The 17,414-nt window shown below is 34.1% G+C and overlaps 3 protein-coding genes across 3 annotated transcripts in view; 2 read left to right on the top strand and 1 right to left on the bottom strand.

The window, feature by feature from the left end:
* The window catches only part of LOC21408962 (DNA repair protein RadA), a 5,805-nt gene extending 4,112 nt beyond the window's left edge, over positions 1-1,693 (top strand). Inside the window, exons 11-15 of the mRNA XM_024166687.1 lie at positions 391-468; positions 735-773; positions 860-942; positions 1,101-1,173; positions 1,316-1,693. Of these exons, the coding sequence (XP_024022455.1) occupies positions 391-468; positions 735-773; positions 860-942; positions 1,101-1,173; positions 1,316-1,486 (444 nt within the window). The 3' untranslated portion in view covers positions 1,487-1,693. The remainder of the gene's footprint in view (positions 1-390; positions 469-734; positions 774-859; positions 943-1,100; positions 1,174-1,315) is intronic.
* A 462-nt stretch (positions 1,694-2,155) lies between these two features.
* LOC21408961 (ATP-dependent 6-phosphofructokinase 3) lies at positions 2,156-5,081 on the bottom strand. The gene is made up of 13 exons (XM_024166688.1): positions 4,992-5,081; positions 4,629-4,675; positions 4,498-4,537; positions 4,317-4,379; positions 4,084-4,221; positions 3,735-3,861; positions 3,587-3,651; positions 3,428-3,496; positions 3,198-3,327; positions 2,860-3,125; positions 2,535-2,583; positions 2,279-2,433; positions 2,156-2,197 (listed from the first exon to the last, which is right to left on the bottom strand). Exons 1-13 carry the CDS (start codon positions 5,079-5,081, stop codon positions 2,156-2,158), a joined length of 1,281 nt encoding a protein of 426 aa, XP_024022456.1.
* Positions 5,082-8,347: 3,266 nt separating this feature from the next.
* LOC21408960 (mitochondrial-processing peptidase subunit alpha) lies at positions 8,348-14,764 on the top strand. The gene is made up of 13 exons (XM_010099861.2): positions 8,348-8,591; positions 9,153-9,392; positions 9,526-9,822; positions 10,181-10,348; positions 10,509-10,676; positions 10,819-10,899; positions 11,042-11,108; positions 11,323-11,420; positions 11,905-11,977; positions 12,062-12,132; positions 13,880-13,929; positions 14,025-14,137; positions 14,474-14,764. The coding sequence occupies exons 1-13, from the start codon at positions 8,553-8,555 to the stop codon at positions 14,524-14,526; spliced, it is 1,518 nt and encodes a 505-aa protein (XP_010098163.1). The 5' UTR covers positions 8,348-8,552; the 3' UTR covers positions 14,527-14,764.
* Positions 14,765-17,414: the final 2,650 nt, after the last annotated feature.

Raw genomic sequence — 17,414 nt, 5'->3', positions numbered from 1 at the left:
GGGGAGGATGGGGGGTGGGCAACAATGGTTCCGAGCAGTCTCTCAGTTCCATGAATGTAGTTCAAACTTGGGTTTGCTGGTGGAGTATGGCTATACCATTGTGAATTCTATCTTTCAGCACATTTGTTATTCTGGATTTTTTTTTAGATCTAACATTAGTAGCTTTTTTTGTGGCCTAGTGATGAAATAAGCTAGTAGGTTAGACTTTATAATGTGTGTTCAGATTACTAGACTTTTTTAACCATATTTAAAATTTGTATTCCAATTCGAAGATGTTTGCAAATATATTTTCCACAAATTGCCTCTTCATTCTCAATGGCCATTTATTGCGGGTGTCTACTGTCATCGTTGACTTTTTCAACCGTTACTTTAATGATCAATTTTATGCAGGCATTATGTGTATCTAGTTCGACTGTTTCACGACAGGTTAATGGGGTTCAAGCTAGCAGAGCCGATATGATTATTTCAGTAAGTAAACATACAAGGTTCCTAAAAAAAAAATATGCAAGTTAGCTTCACACTTTTCCACTAAATAAACCATTCACTTCTCCTCAAACGAGGATTCTCCAGGTTGGTAAAGAAGTTTGCAATTAAAGATGCTTTTTTTATCTTTCAGTTTTCATTATGATTCCTTTTTGTTCAGAAATTTATTCTGAGCTGAAATGAATAACTTGTCTTGTTTTATCGAATTCCATTCCTATGAACTTATCCATTGAATTGCTGTCAAATTTTAGGTTCTAATAAAACAAGCTGGACTAAAGCTCCAAGAGAATGTAAGTTAAACTTGCATAATTTTACTCGGTTTTTTGTTTATTTCTTTGCGATATCCACTTCTTAATTTTGATTATGTCATTTCTAGGCCATTTTCTTGAATGTTGTTAGTGGGATAACGTTGACAGAAACTGCTGGGGATCTTGCCATAGCCGCAGCAATTTGTAGCAGGCATGACTTCTAATGATGACTACCTCCTATACTATTCCCCTGGTTTGATTAGGCTTATTATTTATGAAGTGTACATTGGATTCTTGTTTTTCTTTCTCTAGCTCGCCGGATTACTATTTATCATGTGTTTGATGAGCTTTTGTTTATTCACTATTCAGTTTCTTGGAGTTCCCTATTCCTAATAATATTGCTTTCATCGGCGAAATTGGCCTCGCTGGCGAAATTCGTACGGTAAGCACATAATTTAATGCTTTTGGTATGAACATCGCACTAGTAATTTGCTAACCGGAGGTTTGAAATTGAATATCTTCCTTTGTCTATTTACACATTGTCGTCTATGATAGTCTGACTACTTGGTTGATTGTTTTCTTAGGTACCAAGAATGGATAAAAGGATACATACAGTGGCAAAACTAGGTTACAAAAAGTGTATCATACCAAAATCAGCTGAGAAATCTCTAGCAACTTCAGTTTACGAGGGAATGACAGTCGTCGGATGCAGAAATCTCAAAGAGGTTATCAACAACGTCTTTACTACATATTGAAGTGAGCTAAATTGAAGCTATTTTCCTTTTTTTATTTAGCTCTGTATATTCAATGTGTAAAGTTTCTGCTGTGATGAATAGGCTAGGATTTTTGCCAATGTTCTTACCCTATTCGTCCCTTTGTAGAGAAAATCTTTGGAATTCTTCAGTGTTTTAATGCTTGCAGATCTCTTGTTATCTGAAGAAATCACACAGAAGCAGCTCTAATTGCACATAATTTTCTCTCTTTTCCTTTTAGCACATATTTAAAAAGGGATTAAACAGAAATAACAAACACAAAGGGTGTATTCTCATTCAAACATTATGAAACTCCCTCTTTTTACATAGATCCTATTTAAACTGGAATTAAACAACATAGCATATAATGGTGTAATCATATTAAAACCTTATGTAACACCATTTGATTTGGGATGATGCTATTTAATCAACTGAACACTTTAAAGAAAATAAACACCAAAAATAACTCAGTAAATCCTAAAATTTAAATGTCTACGAAGTCTCTTTGCTTTAGCCATTCTCACATCTTGCATGGCTTCCCCCATCTACACCTTGGATCTGTGTTTCTTCATCTCGAAGAATGTCTTTAGGATTCAGAAAACTTGGCTGATTGGTTGAAGATAGGAGCCTTGCCCACATTCTGTCAGTTATCACGACCTTGTTCTGTCTCGATTATCCGCTGAACAACAAGAAATAAGCAACTTGAGTAAACCCCTCCTTTTAGTCTTGCTTCTGAACAATCCAAAAAGAGAGAACATTAATGAAGAAGATGATGTAACGAGGCAATGAATTTACATGGAATGGTATGTAGGCATGTCTTCCATTAACAGGGCCAACCGTGAAGCCTGTATATCCTGCCATTGCACCATGAATGGCACTGTGAGCAAGGAGGGTGCAGTACACATTATCAGAAGCATTACCTGGCACGGCGCGGATCATGTAAGTGGGATCTGTTACAAAATCACAATCATAATAAATGTTTTGTTAAGCCTCTAGAACACATACATCTGGAAAGAATTACGGAATCGGAAGCAACTTTTTGTTATCTCACCGATATATTTGAGGTTTATAGTCATCTTTTGCTTCTTTGAGAAGTGCTCCTACAACAAGAGAAAGAAACCTTTCAGCACATAAAAAGTGCACGTCTATACTGTAAAAGACATGGAGGCATTCCTTTGAAAATTGCTAGTTGTTACTAGTTAGAGATTGGCATGTAAGACCTTGTCGTACTCTGTGAAAATTAGTGGGTCCTAGAATTGACAGGTGAACTTATGATCGGTTGAAAATGTATGGTGATGATCACCAATAGTGACACATAAAATTATTCCATTTCCTTTGATAAAACAATACAAAATTAACCAAGGCATGAGATGCACCTTAATTTTTTGTGCTAACCATAGGCCAACATCTTGAAGAAACTTGTTTCCAGAAGCATCCTGCTGATGGGCAGTACGCATACTTTCGGAAAGGATCTCTTGCCCTACACCTTCAGCCACCACTATAACCATGTGACCATTCTCTTTAAGTCTCTTCTCTATGTACTCGAAAAGTCCACCGGGCCCTTCAAGGTAAAAGGGCGACTCTGGAATCAGGCAACAGTCCACGTCTCTGCTGGCTAGAGTGGCATACATAGCTATATATCCTGTATAACTAAATGCGTCAGATTACAAAACTAATATACAATTGTAGTATAGTTAGTGAAAACGAAACTCACCATTGTGGCGTCCCATTAACTTGACTACACCAATACCATTCTCAATGCTTTCAGCCTCAACATGAGCTGCGTTGATAGCTCGTTGAGCTTCCTCGACTGCAGTGTCAAAGCCGAAGGATTTGTCTATGACCTGAATCGGATTTGAGAAAGGTATCCAACATGAAGTAAAATTTGCATTATATCAGATGAATTACTCGTGTTCAGAAGTTTTTCACGTCATGAAAAAATACTGGTATGTCATTGTCAATGGTCTTCGGAATTCCAGCCACCGCGACTTTTAGCCCTCGCCTCCTGATTTCCTGCATGATGAGTGCTTGGTAAATAACCAATTTAGCAAACAACTACCATTTATTTTAGATACAACTTTCACGTAACCAAAACTGAAGTACCTCAAAAATCACAGCAGCTCCTTTTTGAGTTCCGTCTCCTCCAACTATATAAACCTGAGTTTGCACTACGTATTAGTCTTTCCATGAGTTAAATATATACATAGAAATTATAACGAATGTGAAAATCAAAATGTAGAATCAAATCAACAAAACATGCCTCGGTCATAACCACCACGAGATGTCCCAAGAATGGTTCCTCCACGTTTATGGATGTCATTAACAACTTTTGGCGTTAAAGGGATCGTATTTCTAGCATAAAAACCTTTATATCCTCCCTACAAATACAGAAGTAAGACGAGCAAATCCAAAAAAAAATAATAATAATAAGAAAAAAGAAAAGAAAACCTTTGAAGATTATGTGTGCCGTGATATATTATAATAATATTATAAGACAACGGTAGTGGTGTTCACCATTCACCGTATACTAATAGAAGGCGGGTCCCAAGCCTACAGGTGGGCCCAATTTCTATTCCTAAATATTTTCGATGTATTATTACCTCAATGCCAAGAACTCTGTGTACATCATACATGTAGTACAAGCCACATACAATCTCTCTAATCACTGTGTTTAGACCAGGACATAGACTTCCACATGTTACTATACAAGCATGTACTTCATCCGATTCGAAGTACACCTGAAGAAAATAAATAAATTTCAAACCTTCAAAATTTTCAGTTAGAATTGAAGAGCAATAAAACTGGAAAAGTTTATACTAAAACTAATCAGAACCTTCTGACGAGGTCCAGCCCGCCGAAAGTGAGTCCCTCTTGGACTGTTTTTGTGAACAACAATCTGCATATATACAAAGGAAAATTGATTAGAATTATAAGGATTCAACACTTGAGGATAGTTAATAACGAGAAAAAATGGTTATAAAGAGTCCACCGAGCAAGAAGACGAAAATAGTCACCTGCTTGGCGACTGTATCGTCCACATTAACGAAGTATTGTCTGTTCATATTCAAGGTTCAAAAATCAGGTTTCGAAGTTGTGATTTAGACACACGTATTTACAATTATTAGAAAGTGCAAATTTTACTCACTTCACGACTGAGTAGGAAGGATTGTCTTGCAATGGATTTGGATAAGTCTGCATGAATTATTTTAAAAGAACAAACAATACCAAGTCATTAATATTATCACAATTGAAGGAATTAAAATGAAGAAAAATTAAGAAAAAGAACTTGCATGAAAACCCGGCTTTTTTTTTTTCCTTTTTTTTTTTTTGTTTTTGAAGAAACAGATAGAGAAAGAAAGAGGAACACTTTTATGTAGTCTGTTCTCATCCATTTTCCACCAAACTCAAAATGACTAGCATGTTCGGTTTGATCCTTTCTAGTCAGTCAGTTATTTTCTCAGAAACCAAACACAGAAATTAGAAAATTAGAGAGAGAGAAGAAAGTTACGGGGAGGTCAGGGAGGTAATCAGTCAAGTGAGGAACATCTTCGAGAACGTAGCCAGCGTCTCCGGTGACAATTTTAGGTTTGGAATTCATGGAAAATCCCATACTAAAAGCTGAGTTTGAGTTTGAGTTCCGAGTATTCTCCAGGACTAGACGAACTTACTAATGGAGTGGAAAAGGAACGTCTGTGATTGGGCGACTCAGAATAAGTGTTCGTAGGATCGAAGCACCAGAATCTCTGGCTGGCAATAGACGCAGAGCTGGATATCAAGTCCATTTTTGGAATTCAGAAAAGTGTTATGGAATTTCGTGCAGACCAACTGATGATCACAACAATATTTATAGGCCCTTTGATGACTGATCCAACGGCGATGGACGTATTCACTAGGACATAAAATATATATATATATAATTTCTTACTTTTTTTAATCTTTGTAATTTTTTTTTGCACGACAAAAAAATTTGATACTCTAGTAGTTGCTACTAGAAGAGTGGGAACTGACTCCAGAAGGAAGGCGCGAAGGTGGTCGTGGAGAGTGTAAAACTGAAGCTAACTGCTGATGAAAGCGTCTTTTCAACAGTTTCTGAATAAATAATAAAAAGCTTTTTTCCGTAAAATAATTTCCGGTTCGGGAAAAATAAAACTTTTTGGTGAAAGCCACTAATTGCCACCACATGAATACTTGAATTGCCGAGGTCGGACGGCTGACACGTTTCATCATTTTTCAAAAGGGAAAAAAAATTTAAGATCCTTTTTCATTGTTCTCACTTCATTAAACAAAGTGGCGTAATTTGGTTATTTAAACTCTTAAATACTGGCTGAGACATTAAAAATTAGACAATAAATTTAAAACGTCATCGTAAAAAGAAGTGTAGTGTTAGTTACTAGTTAGTAAGTGAAATATATTAATTCCATCTGCTCGTAACGAGAAATCCCACCACACGAACGTGATATAAGGCATAATTTATATCACAATATATAAATGAAACAACAGCGTATAATTATAATATCTATTCTAATTGTACAATTAATCATGCATCTAAACAACGAAATATTGGTTGAGTTATTAAAATGACCGACTTTTGTATGTACCATTATTACATGTTGGTGTAAAAATTAGGAGTGTTATGCACATTATGATGCAATATTTATATCCCAATGACCAAATCCTATTCCACTAAGTATAAAAACAAAGTGTGGTTAACATCGTCGGGATGACATCAAAATACATGCTTGTGAGTTGTGTGACTCATGATTCGCGCTTGTGACTCAGGTATGTGCAAATTAATGCAGGAATGAACGCATGACAAAGCATGAGTGGGATGACAAAGCACGTTGGCATCACATGTTAAAGAAATCAAACTGAAAATTTTAAAAGGGTACCCAAAAAAAAAAAAAAAAAAGAATGTGCAGCAAATGACGTGGCAAAAATAAGCCTCAAACCAGAAGTTTGGTTAGCTGGTTCACTTTTTTAAGGGAGAATTAAACACACACACACACATATATATATATATATATATATTTCTATAACGGTATAAAAATGGAAAATATTGTGGACCATAAATAACAACCACGATGTGTAGATTAGGTTCAATACAACTTTTAAAATTAATTATTCACGTTCATTTTTTTACGAGTAAATTAGACTCAAATATCTTTACTTATATCCAAATACCAACTCTTTTAAAAAATAGTATTCATCCACCTTAATCAGTAAGGGCTAGATTTTGTGTTAGTTGTGTATCACTTTTGAAGTCTAATTATTCATTTATTACATTTTAATATTAGATAATTCAACTTAACTTTTCACCAAAGTGATGTGTTTGAAGTCAACCATTTGGAAATGGTATACCTTCGGTTCGTTCCTAGATTTGATGGGTTAAAAACTGGATCTGAATATGACTCGGAGCCCAAATTTAGCTAGTTTGGGTCTACATTACAAAAACAGCCCAAACAGGCCAAAACAGGCCGGAGGCCTAACGAGACAACAGCCCAAATAAAACAGAGTAGTCTAGTCCCAGTACTGAATACTAAACTAGGCCTATTGTGCAACTAGTGAAACGCCCAAAGTACTATTAGATCAAACGACACATTTAGGTGAATAATGACAATTTTTATTAAGGATTTATATATATATATATTTCTATAAAACAAAGCAAGAAATCACATTTTATATTTTGTGCTTTATTCTATCTGGACTTTCCACTAATTAAATATGATTACGTGTTGTTCTAAAAAAAAAAAAGATTATGGGTTGGTTTAAAACTTGTTCCAAATAATTTTATTTTTCGTATGAAAATAAAAATAAAAACGTTTTCAATCTGAGACATAAATTATTTTTAAAAATGCGTTTGATAGTTTTATTAAGAGATTATTTTTAGTATAAAAAAATATTAATGTCTCTCTCTACTCGAGAGAGGAGAAAATGGAAACAAAAAATAAAAAATGATTAAAAGTCATTTTTCATTTTTTTTCCCATCTTACACTAAACTAAAAAATCGTTTTTATTTCCTTTTTTATCTTTAATTGTGCCAAATGTCGTTTCTTTCTTGTTTTTATTTTTTATTTCTCTAAAAACGTGAAAAATAAAAACAAAAACAACTCTAAACACAACCTACATATTTTTTGTTTTTTTTTCAAAAAAAATGTGATCTTTTTTTGAAAAACAAAATGTTACATATTCTTTTTGAGACCTTTTTTGATATGCCAACATACTGATAGGTAACGTTTTTTTTTCCTGTTAGATCTATATAAAATTACGTAAAAGTTAAAAAGTACGTAGATCAACGATTAGAAAAACTTAATCTACCGATACACCAGACGCACCAAAAATTCTCCCTTATTATAAGTGTGATAGTGAATGAATTTAAGCAAATAGTAAGTAACCAAGGGGCTGTTCGTCAGCATTGAGTTTTTATTAAAATACTATCTAAATACAAATTCAAGTTTTGACTCACTCAAACACAAACTCAAAAAGATTCTTATCTCAAACCATAACTCAAATGTATACAACCAAACACAAACTTAAATTACAACTTCAACTCAAGTTATAACTTAAATTCAACTCAAAATTTACACTCAAGTCACCTAACTTAAACACGGCAAAAGAACAGCCCCAAAATATTCAGAAAAAAGGCTCTTGCGACGAATCAGAGTGAGAAGCTTTAAGCATTCTGAGTTTGTTTTTTTTATTTATTTTATTTTATTTTATTTTTTATTAGATATCTCTGTAAGTATGGTTAATTTTTAACTGTTTTAATAGGATTAAAATCAGATTAAATTTTTAAAAAATAATTTCTTATATAAAAGAGAGCTTTTTCAAGTTTTCTTTTTTAAAGTGAGAAGAAATTTTTACATGAAGAAATTTGCTAATAAGCACTCGAATTATTTTTCTATTTACAGCCATAGGCCAAGTAGACAAAGCCAAAAATTAGTGTCATTTTTCTATTACGCCACCTTCGTTCTTCGGAGAGACTGATCAAAAACTTGAAATTTGAAAAGGGTCTCTCTTCTCTCTCTAGGGCTTCATTTAACACACACAGACTGCTACATCGCCAATCGCCATGTACAGAACTGCCGCCTTTCGACTTAGGTCTCTCAAGGTTAGTACTAAATACTTCTCATCAAAAACCCTACCTTTTCTTTTCCCTTTTCCTTTTCCTTCCCGAGAAATGTAATTTTAGAGCATTTTGCGATCCATTTTTTTTTTTAATTATTTTTTTAATCAAAACTGATTCATTTCGTTTTTGTCTGATTGGATTTTCTTTGTTTCTATTGGAAGAGGAATATTTTCTCCCGTTTTTATTTTATTTTATTTTATTTTTTTATCGTTTTTAGTTTGGTTAGTGGGAAAATGGAGCAACAGAAAGGTAATATCAATTTATTGGCTTTTGCCTCTAAAGCCTTCTATACGATTTGGTGACGAAAATGAAAGAATTACAAATTGAGGAACGTCTTTTCTTTGCTCAAAAACAAAAGTGGAAAAGGAATTTAATATAGAGAACTTTATTTCTTATGTAAAAGATGATAAAAAAGATTTTTTTTTTTTTTGTTTTTGGACAAGAATCATATTTTGAACGGCTTGTTTACATAGAAGTAATTAGAAATTTTGTTTACATTGTAATGCTGATTGCACGGCAATGCTTCATCCATTTTTTGAGTAGGGCCGTGTAGGGAATTCGGGTGCCGCGAGGTATGCGACGGCGAGCGGAGTTGCTACAAGACCAACCTCAGGGGGTTTCTTTAGTTGGTTGACTGGGGAACGATCAAGTTCTCTTCCTCCTCTAGAAATCCCTCTCGCAGGCGTCAACCTGCTGCCTCCGCTACCTGATTATGTTGAACCTAGCAAGACTAAGATTACAACTCTTCCCAATGGAGTTAAAATTGCTTCTCAAACATCGACGGTATGAAAGAATTGTTTCAATGGTTCAACCTGTCTATTATGCTGGTTTATCAAATGCCATTTTCTTGTTAAGCTTTAATATTATCGGTTTTGCGAATTGGGTTATTGATGAGCTTGACAGGTTCATTATTCAGAGTCCTGCAGCTTCTATCGGGTTATATATCAATTCTGGGTCCATCTATGAGGGTCCAGGGACACATGGGGCTACACACTTGCTGGAACGGATGGCCTTTAAGAGTACAACCAATCGGAGCCACTTGAGGATTGTGAGAGAAGTGGAAGCAATTGGTGGAAACATAAATGCTACAGCCTCTAGGGAGCAAATGGGATACACTTTTGATGCTCTGAAGACCCATATACCTCAGATGGTTGAATTGCTTATTGACTCGGTCAGAAATCCTGCCTTCTTAGATTGGGAAGTCAATGAAGAGGTACTAAACCTTTCTGTTAAAGTTTATAGTTTGGTTTTAAAAGACTTTTTGTAAAATGATTTTCTTTCATTTACCAACTTTCATTCGAGTTTAAATTTTCTATGCAAGGAAGGATTTTTGGCGTGAATTGCTAGTTCATTTCCTGCAGTTTAAATTTAAAGTAATATCAACAGAAAACCAGCAAATTTCCTCTACCATTATGACAGTGTGTTTCCTATTTGAACTCGTTAAGGAAAATATATATAATTTAATCAAGGATAAGTTAGGGAAGAATGATGAGACGATCTCTTTTATTCTTCAATTTTCTCCTTGAAGAGTATTAGACGGACTCATTTGTTATGATTTTACATTTATGCAGCTCCGAAAGGTGAAAGCTGAGATTGGAGAACTGTCTAATAACCCCCAAGGATTACTCTTGGAGGCAATTCATTCAGCTGGTTATGCTGGTGCATTGGCAAATCCTCTTTTGGCTCCCGAAACCGCACTACACACACTGAATGGAAGTTTTTTGGAGCATTTTGTTGCTGTAAGACCCGTGAAATTTTTTTTTATAAATATAGTCTTGTAATTCCCTTAGTTCCGAATAAATCATGTGTTTGTTTTTTCTTATTAACAATAACATTGTTAGTATGCATTGCTTTCTTGTTCTGCATGTTTATTTGCTGTTTAATATGTTTGGATCCTAGGAGAATTATACTGCTCCACGGATGGTTCTGGCGGCATCTGGGGTTGAACATGAGGAGTTAATTTCCATTGCGGAGCCACTTTTGTCTGATCTACCAAGTGTTCCCTGTTCCGAGGAACCTAAATCCGTGTATGTTGGAGGAGATTATCGTCGTCATGCAGATATAGGGGTATGCATAATTTTTGTTTCTTTACACACTGTTGATCTTCTAATTCAACATTTTTTAGTACTATGTTACTTTGTTTTCTTAGATTATTGTATTTGTATTACGTTTATATTGTGCTAATCTGCTTTACTTCTTGGGGGATCAGAGCACACACGTTGCCCTTGCTTTTGAAGTCCCTGGTGGTTGGCGTGAGGAAAAGCAAGCTATCCTTTTGACTGTTCTTCAGGTGCTGCACTTTGATTTTAGAAACTTTCGAGGGATTTGTGTTTTGAGCCACTTATTCAGGAATGGAGCATTACACTTTCTTTTTTATTTTTGTTTTATTTTTGTTTTTATTGTTATGCTTGAATGAACTCTGAATTTTGTAGTTGCTTATGGGAGGAGGTGGTTCGTTCTCTGCAGGGGGTCCTGGAAAGGGAATGCACTCAAGGCTATGTAAGTTATACCTTTGTCTTGCAGTTCACTGCTGACTTTTCACTGCCACTTTATTCATCTTGGTTATGGTGGTTGTAACTCTTAGCTTTTTAGACTATTTTCTTGACCATATGACTTTGCTGTAATTTCACTTTTGCTTTTTCTGTTGCTTCTTTAGTTGCAATAGCAGTGCTGACATTAATATTTCTGTTTTTTCTTTTTCTTATGAACTTAGATCTCCGAGTATTGAATGAGTACCAACAGATTCAGTCCTTTTCTGCATTCAACAGCATCTTCAACAATTCTGGATTGTTTGGCATTTACGCTAGCACTGTAAGGCTTACTTTTTATATAGAAATCATGTTGGTGACTATTGCTTGCCGTTTGTTGGATATATTACTGGGATTGCCCAATAATGTGGTGGTTATTACCCTCAGAATGTTATTCTGTTTAAATGATAATGACGGAAGACTTAATACTCCCCAGTTGTATGGCAGTCTGATTATTATTTTTCTGAAAAAGAGGAGAAAAATTTAAACTCAAGTTATTACCTACAGTATTGAGTGTGGCTGGTGGCCCATCTAGGGATGCAAGTTTGTGAATGCACTCTTGTTAATTTTTGGGAGGGGATGTTTCTTAGATTTTTATGATATTGATGAGGAAAATAAATATTTCTTAGAAGTGATATGACTCAAGTATAAAATTTGGCATTGTCTCATCAGATCTAGAGCTACATCGTCTGGGTGTTCGGATTGATTGATGTTTTTTTTTTTAATTATTATTACCCTTACTGAAAATGTTTAATTTGTTGATGTAGGGCTCTGATTTCGTCGAAAAGGCAGTTGCTGTAGCAGCAGCAGAGTTACTTTCAATTGCCACAGCTGGACAAGGTTCTCTGTCCTGCTCTTCCCCACTCGCCTTTGTTGGCAGTTCATAAAATTAGATATTACTGACCTTTCTTTTCTTTGTGGCAGTTACCCAAGTAGAGCTTAATCGTGCGAAAGAGTCCACAAAATCTGCAGTTTTAATGAACCTTGAATCTAGAGTACTTTCTCTCTCTCTCTCTCTCTCTCCAACACACACACGAGCTATATGTTATATCCGAGTCTTCTCACTTATTTGTGCTTATGCCATGTTGTTGCGTGATTTTTATGCTCGCAAGTGCACGTGTCGCAGACAAGTAATAAAGTGTACAGAGTACGGATATCGTCTCACAGAGAATGAATCACCAAGTGTACATGTAGAAATCAACTAGTTTACTCGTTAAAAATGATAAAAAGTTGTCTGTTTAAAAATTACCCAATTGATTTAAATGCAGAAATGCAAAATAAAATGTAAGAAAAGATTAACCAGAAGATCAAAAATGCTAAAATGGAGTGTATGCAATGAAGTGAATCAGCTATACCTACTAATTTCCCCTTAGTTGCAAATCTGACAGAATGTTGCAAGAATGCTATAGCATTTAAACGTCCTGTTAACAGAAACTCATTTATTGTGTATAAGATTCTTCCGAAGTCATTATGTCTACAGATTCCTCAACCATTTCTAACATATTCCTATGTGAATCTAGTTTAGAAGGCAAATTAAGCTCAGATTTCTTTATGTTATGCAAGATGAACAATATATTCCTATACCATTGACAAATCAATAAACTAAAACAGGACTGTTAGATCCAACTAAAATTAACCTTTCTAGTATTAATCTTAGTCTTGTATTCTATGATCGATGGCTTGTCAAAAACAGAAATAACCATTAAGCATACATAGATGAACAGGAAATAGAATTAATCAACATTCCTCAAGCAAACATCATCCTTACAACCTCGGTTCCGTTAGCAGATCTGGCTTAACAAATTAGTTCATAATGGTAATTACAGAAACTAAATTTCCAGAATAATCCATGGCTAAATTAATATCCAAATAACAAAAGAGAATTAAGTTAACAGATAGAAGAAAGAATTTTTGGCTGGATCTTGGATTTCTCTCTTGTCCGGCCTTCCTTCCTTCAGCTCTCTGCCTTCTTTCTTCTCTCGCGTCTCTGTAGTCTCTTTTTATGGAGGAGAGGTATTCTGTGTATTGTATGTTTTTCTTTTCAGCAGTGGTGTTGTCTTTTTTTCTCTTTGTCGTGTGTTCTCTATTTTTCTCTTCTTTGTACTTGGCGACTGCTTGTCTCTCCAGAGAACACTTCCTTCTTAAGGCAACAAAAAGGGCTAAGGTGTCACTTGATGATGTGTGCAGTGGACCACAATGACACCTGCTCAACCTGCTCACACGGATTTTTTTGTTTGCTTTCCCCAAGTAGTGCGCTGATGTCATCCACATGCCAGCTGTTCCCAAGTCTGCTTTCTCCAAGTAGTGCGCTGATGTCATCCACATGCCAGCTGTTCTCAGAATGCTGCAAGAATGCTGCAGCATAGTCATAGCATTCTCCCTGCAATTTGCAAAATCACAACTTAAGGCATATTTCAACATCTTTTTGACTCGAATCACTCCTTAACCTGAGAGCAGCACAAGTACAGAATTTAGCAAGATAAAATGCAAAATCAGAAAATTTAAGTTAAAACACAGAGAAAACAATGAAATACACTCTTGGCTAAGCAAACTATAAGCTAAAAATGCATAAGATAACTTTAATTTCTTAGAGTTATCACATGTTATGTCCCGGTTTATTTCTGTTTTTGTGGATAATGTGGCTGTGGAAAAATATTCATTTCTGGTTCTCTTATCATCTGTTCTATTCTGTATAGCTGTCCAGTTTGATTTGATATCTGTTTCTCTGTGTATTCTCTGCAGATGATTGCATCAGAGGATATAGGTCGACAGGTTTTGACATACGGAGAGAGGTACGCCATGAGTATATGAGAGCTTGTTTTTGTATCTTTTGTTTATCTAAGAGAGTGGACTTCTGAAATTCAATTTCATCTGTTAATACATACAGGAAACCCGTGGAGCGTTTCTTGAAGGCGGTAGATGAAATAACGTTGAAGGACATTACTAGCATTGCCCAGAAGATTATTTCTTCTCCTCTAACGATGGCATCATTTGGGGATGGTAATTACTTTTAAGAATTAACTTATCCTGATATTTACTATTAGGGAAAGTTCTATTTGGTACCCTATCGAAATCTGCATTTAACACCCGTGAATTTTTACAATTTTAAACTGGTACCTCAACATTTTAAAAAAAATCTTTTTTTTGGTATTCTAAAGTTGTTTCTTCGGACATAATGATTTTTTAAAAGATTTTTAAAACGTTGAGGTATTATTTTAAAATTATAAAAACCACAGGATACTAAATGCATATTTCAATATAACTCATGTACCAAAATGAAATTTTCTCTATTAATTATAACGTTGGATAGTAACAGTGTTCCTTTTCTCTTGGCAGTTCTTCATGTGCCCAGCTACGAATCTGTGAGCTCCTTGTTCAATGCAAAGTGAGGGTGGCTCTTCATTTCGAACTCACCAATGGCCTTTATTTTTTACATTTTCCTAAGCAGCGTTTTCAAAATATTGAAATAAATTTTTTAGTCGGAAGAAAAAATAACACACACTGAGTATGTCCAAAATCTTGCCTGCTTTTTGACAATTCTCTCGCTTGCAATTATTGAGCGGGTCTTTTTTCTCAAGCTCATGATCAATGAAAATTTTGCATTCGTTTTATTTTCTTTTCCTTATAATCCCTAGTTTGGCACTGTGATGCTTGTATGAAAGTACTTATCGATCGGAGCGATCGGAGCGATAGGAGAGTTTGATTTTGGATGATGATTCATTTTCCAAAGTCTGATGAGGCGTTTTTCAAGTTTTTGATCTAAAGCCAAAGCGGTGAGTCGTCGTCTTTTGTTTGCCGTCTTTCGTGTTATATAACTCATTTTTTCCCTCTTTGGTCCTCGTTTCCTGACCTCATTGTCGTTTTTGCCTTCACCTTAAAAAAAATGGTAGGTTTTGAGTTAATATATTGTCTTTTTCTGCTGCTACTTTTTCATTTCTCATCGAAGATGGTCTTCTTTCTTGAGTGCTGTTTAAAACATTCCTTGACGTTCTTTTATCATCTTTTCTCGTCGTTTCGGTGGTTTTCGTTTTCACGCTTAAATGAAGTTCTACAGGCATTGCCCTTTTTTAATTTGCTATCGCTTTTGTCCCCTATGACTACTTTATTCATTGGATTAATTACAAAAATTCATTATGAATTATACTTTTTGTAATACTTTGTCGTCTAATTTATAAAACGTAACGTTTTCATGAAGAATGAAATGTTAATAAAAAAGTCTCATTCCTTAGGATTTTAATTAAAAAATTCATAAAATTTTTAACTTAGATTTAATCAATAATGAATGCATAATAATTAAAAAGGTAAATTTAAATTAGTTTTAAATTTAAACATAAACCTACTAAAATACTCTCAGAATAAAAAAACTTAAATATTACTTTTTGTATAAAAACTTAACGGAGGGGGCTTATTTTGTTAACATTTTATTATTTAGGACAACAGATGTTATTTTGGTTTTTCAAAAGAGCTTACAATTAAAGCCATAAATGAAGCTTCTAAAAAAAACATTTCTGAATAGACTTGAAAACTTGCACTAGAGTTTCATTAAGGTATTATAAACTTAAGGCTTGTTTATGTCACAACGTAAGTTTTATTATTATAGTATTTTGTTTCACAAAAATTTAAATTCAATTTTTTTATTATAATATTTTTCTCTCACATACATAACTCAAATTATAACTTGAGTTGTGAAATGAACATACTCTCAATTTCAATTTTCAATGCTTTTATTGTTTATTAGAAAATTAAAAAATAATTTTAATTTATTAAATTATTTTATTTCAAATACTTACTGAAAAAGTAAAATTTTTACTTATTTTCTCTACTGACCGAAAGCAAAAACAAAAGTTATATTAAACGGCCCATAATATGAGAGTTGGTCATTTTCACTGGTAAATCATAATTTTATGTTGACGATTTTAAACTACGTGAAATTTAAACTCTAAAATATGAGCCTCAAATCTAAAAAGAAAAAAGAAAAAAGAAAAAAAAAAAGGACCAAAACGAAACAAGACTATCAGACATGTTATCTGGATAGAGGTAAACTACCGAAGATCTAGATTTATATTGTAACTATATTGAAAGCCTAAAAGAGATTAGTCTCAAAAAACTCCTATTAAGAGATATCGAGGATCTCCTTTGAAAAGTTACAGTTGCGGCGGTTCTTCAGATGAAGGCCAGGGTGTAGTTTTCAAAACAAAGACCATGAAAAGTGTTTCAGCTGTGTATGCGGAACTTGCTGTTGCTGAGTTTGGTCTTATTACAGCTTTGGAGCATTCATCTTGTTCCAATATATTGAATAAATTGGAACTTTTCCATAGCAAAAAAAGAGGATTTCTTTTTTCAATCGGAATTAGGAAACTAAACAAGAAAAGGGGCCACCAAAGAGAGAATTTCGAAGCTCTTTAATCTTTGACTCTCTGAGAAAACTCACTTTAACAAGAAAAAATCTGTCTTGTATTGTAATTCATCGCATCAAATCAACAAGAAAAAAAAAATCTTCCTTCACAAAAAAAAAAAAAAAAAAAATCTTCCTTCAAAAAAAAAAAAAAAAAAAAATCTACGCATCACCTCCGCGTCTGCCTCCACCTTTGTGCCCACTATCTCCATCCACAAACCCTTTGGCTCTAAAGTAATTGGTTTGAAAGCTTTGGCTTCGTATTGTTCATTGCACTTTCGGGAAAAAGAATGGTTTGGCCTTTGTTTGTTCATAGGTTTGGACAAAAAGTCTGCGATTTTACAAATAAACAATATGAAGCCAATTATTAGTTTCTATTAATGTGTTCCGATGATTTTGGACAATTATTTCTTCCTATTATTGATCAAGTATATTAATTTGTATTTATACTGTTAAAACTACACGGATTATTGATTACTATTTAAGGTTTTATTTATTATAAAGATAATCGTCGAACTTTTATCTTCACGTCGACAGTACTATTCTTGGTCTGTTGTTTTGATTGATCCTGACTCATCAGCCAGAGGTCGTTGTCAATCTCAGCTTATCAGCCCGACGCCAAGCGATGCATTTTGTTTTCATTCTTTTAAATATTTAACACAATTATGGTTATCACACATTTTTTTTGTTACTCATGAGATTTTAATTTTTTTTAAAAAGAAAAGAACATAAAAAATTGGTTACCAAATTAAAAAATGAAAAAATAAATTCAATATATAACATTTTATTTTTTTTAATAAATTAAAAACAAAAAACGTTACTTGGATGAGAATTACATTGTGTCCGTTAAGTGTTTGAGAAAATATTTGATTAAAAATTTCA

This window comes from Morus notabilis, unplaced genomic scaffold (assembly GCF_000414095.1).
Source record: "Morus notabilis unplaced genomic scaffold, ASM41409v2 Scaffold307, whole genome shotgun sequence".
Classification (NCBI taxonomy): Eukaryota; Viridiplantae; Streptophyta; class Magnoliopsida; order Rosales; family Moraceae; genus Morus; species Morus notabilis.
Note: the sequence above shows the minus strand (reverse complement) of the source record. Positions and strands in the feature narration are given on the sequence as shown.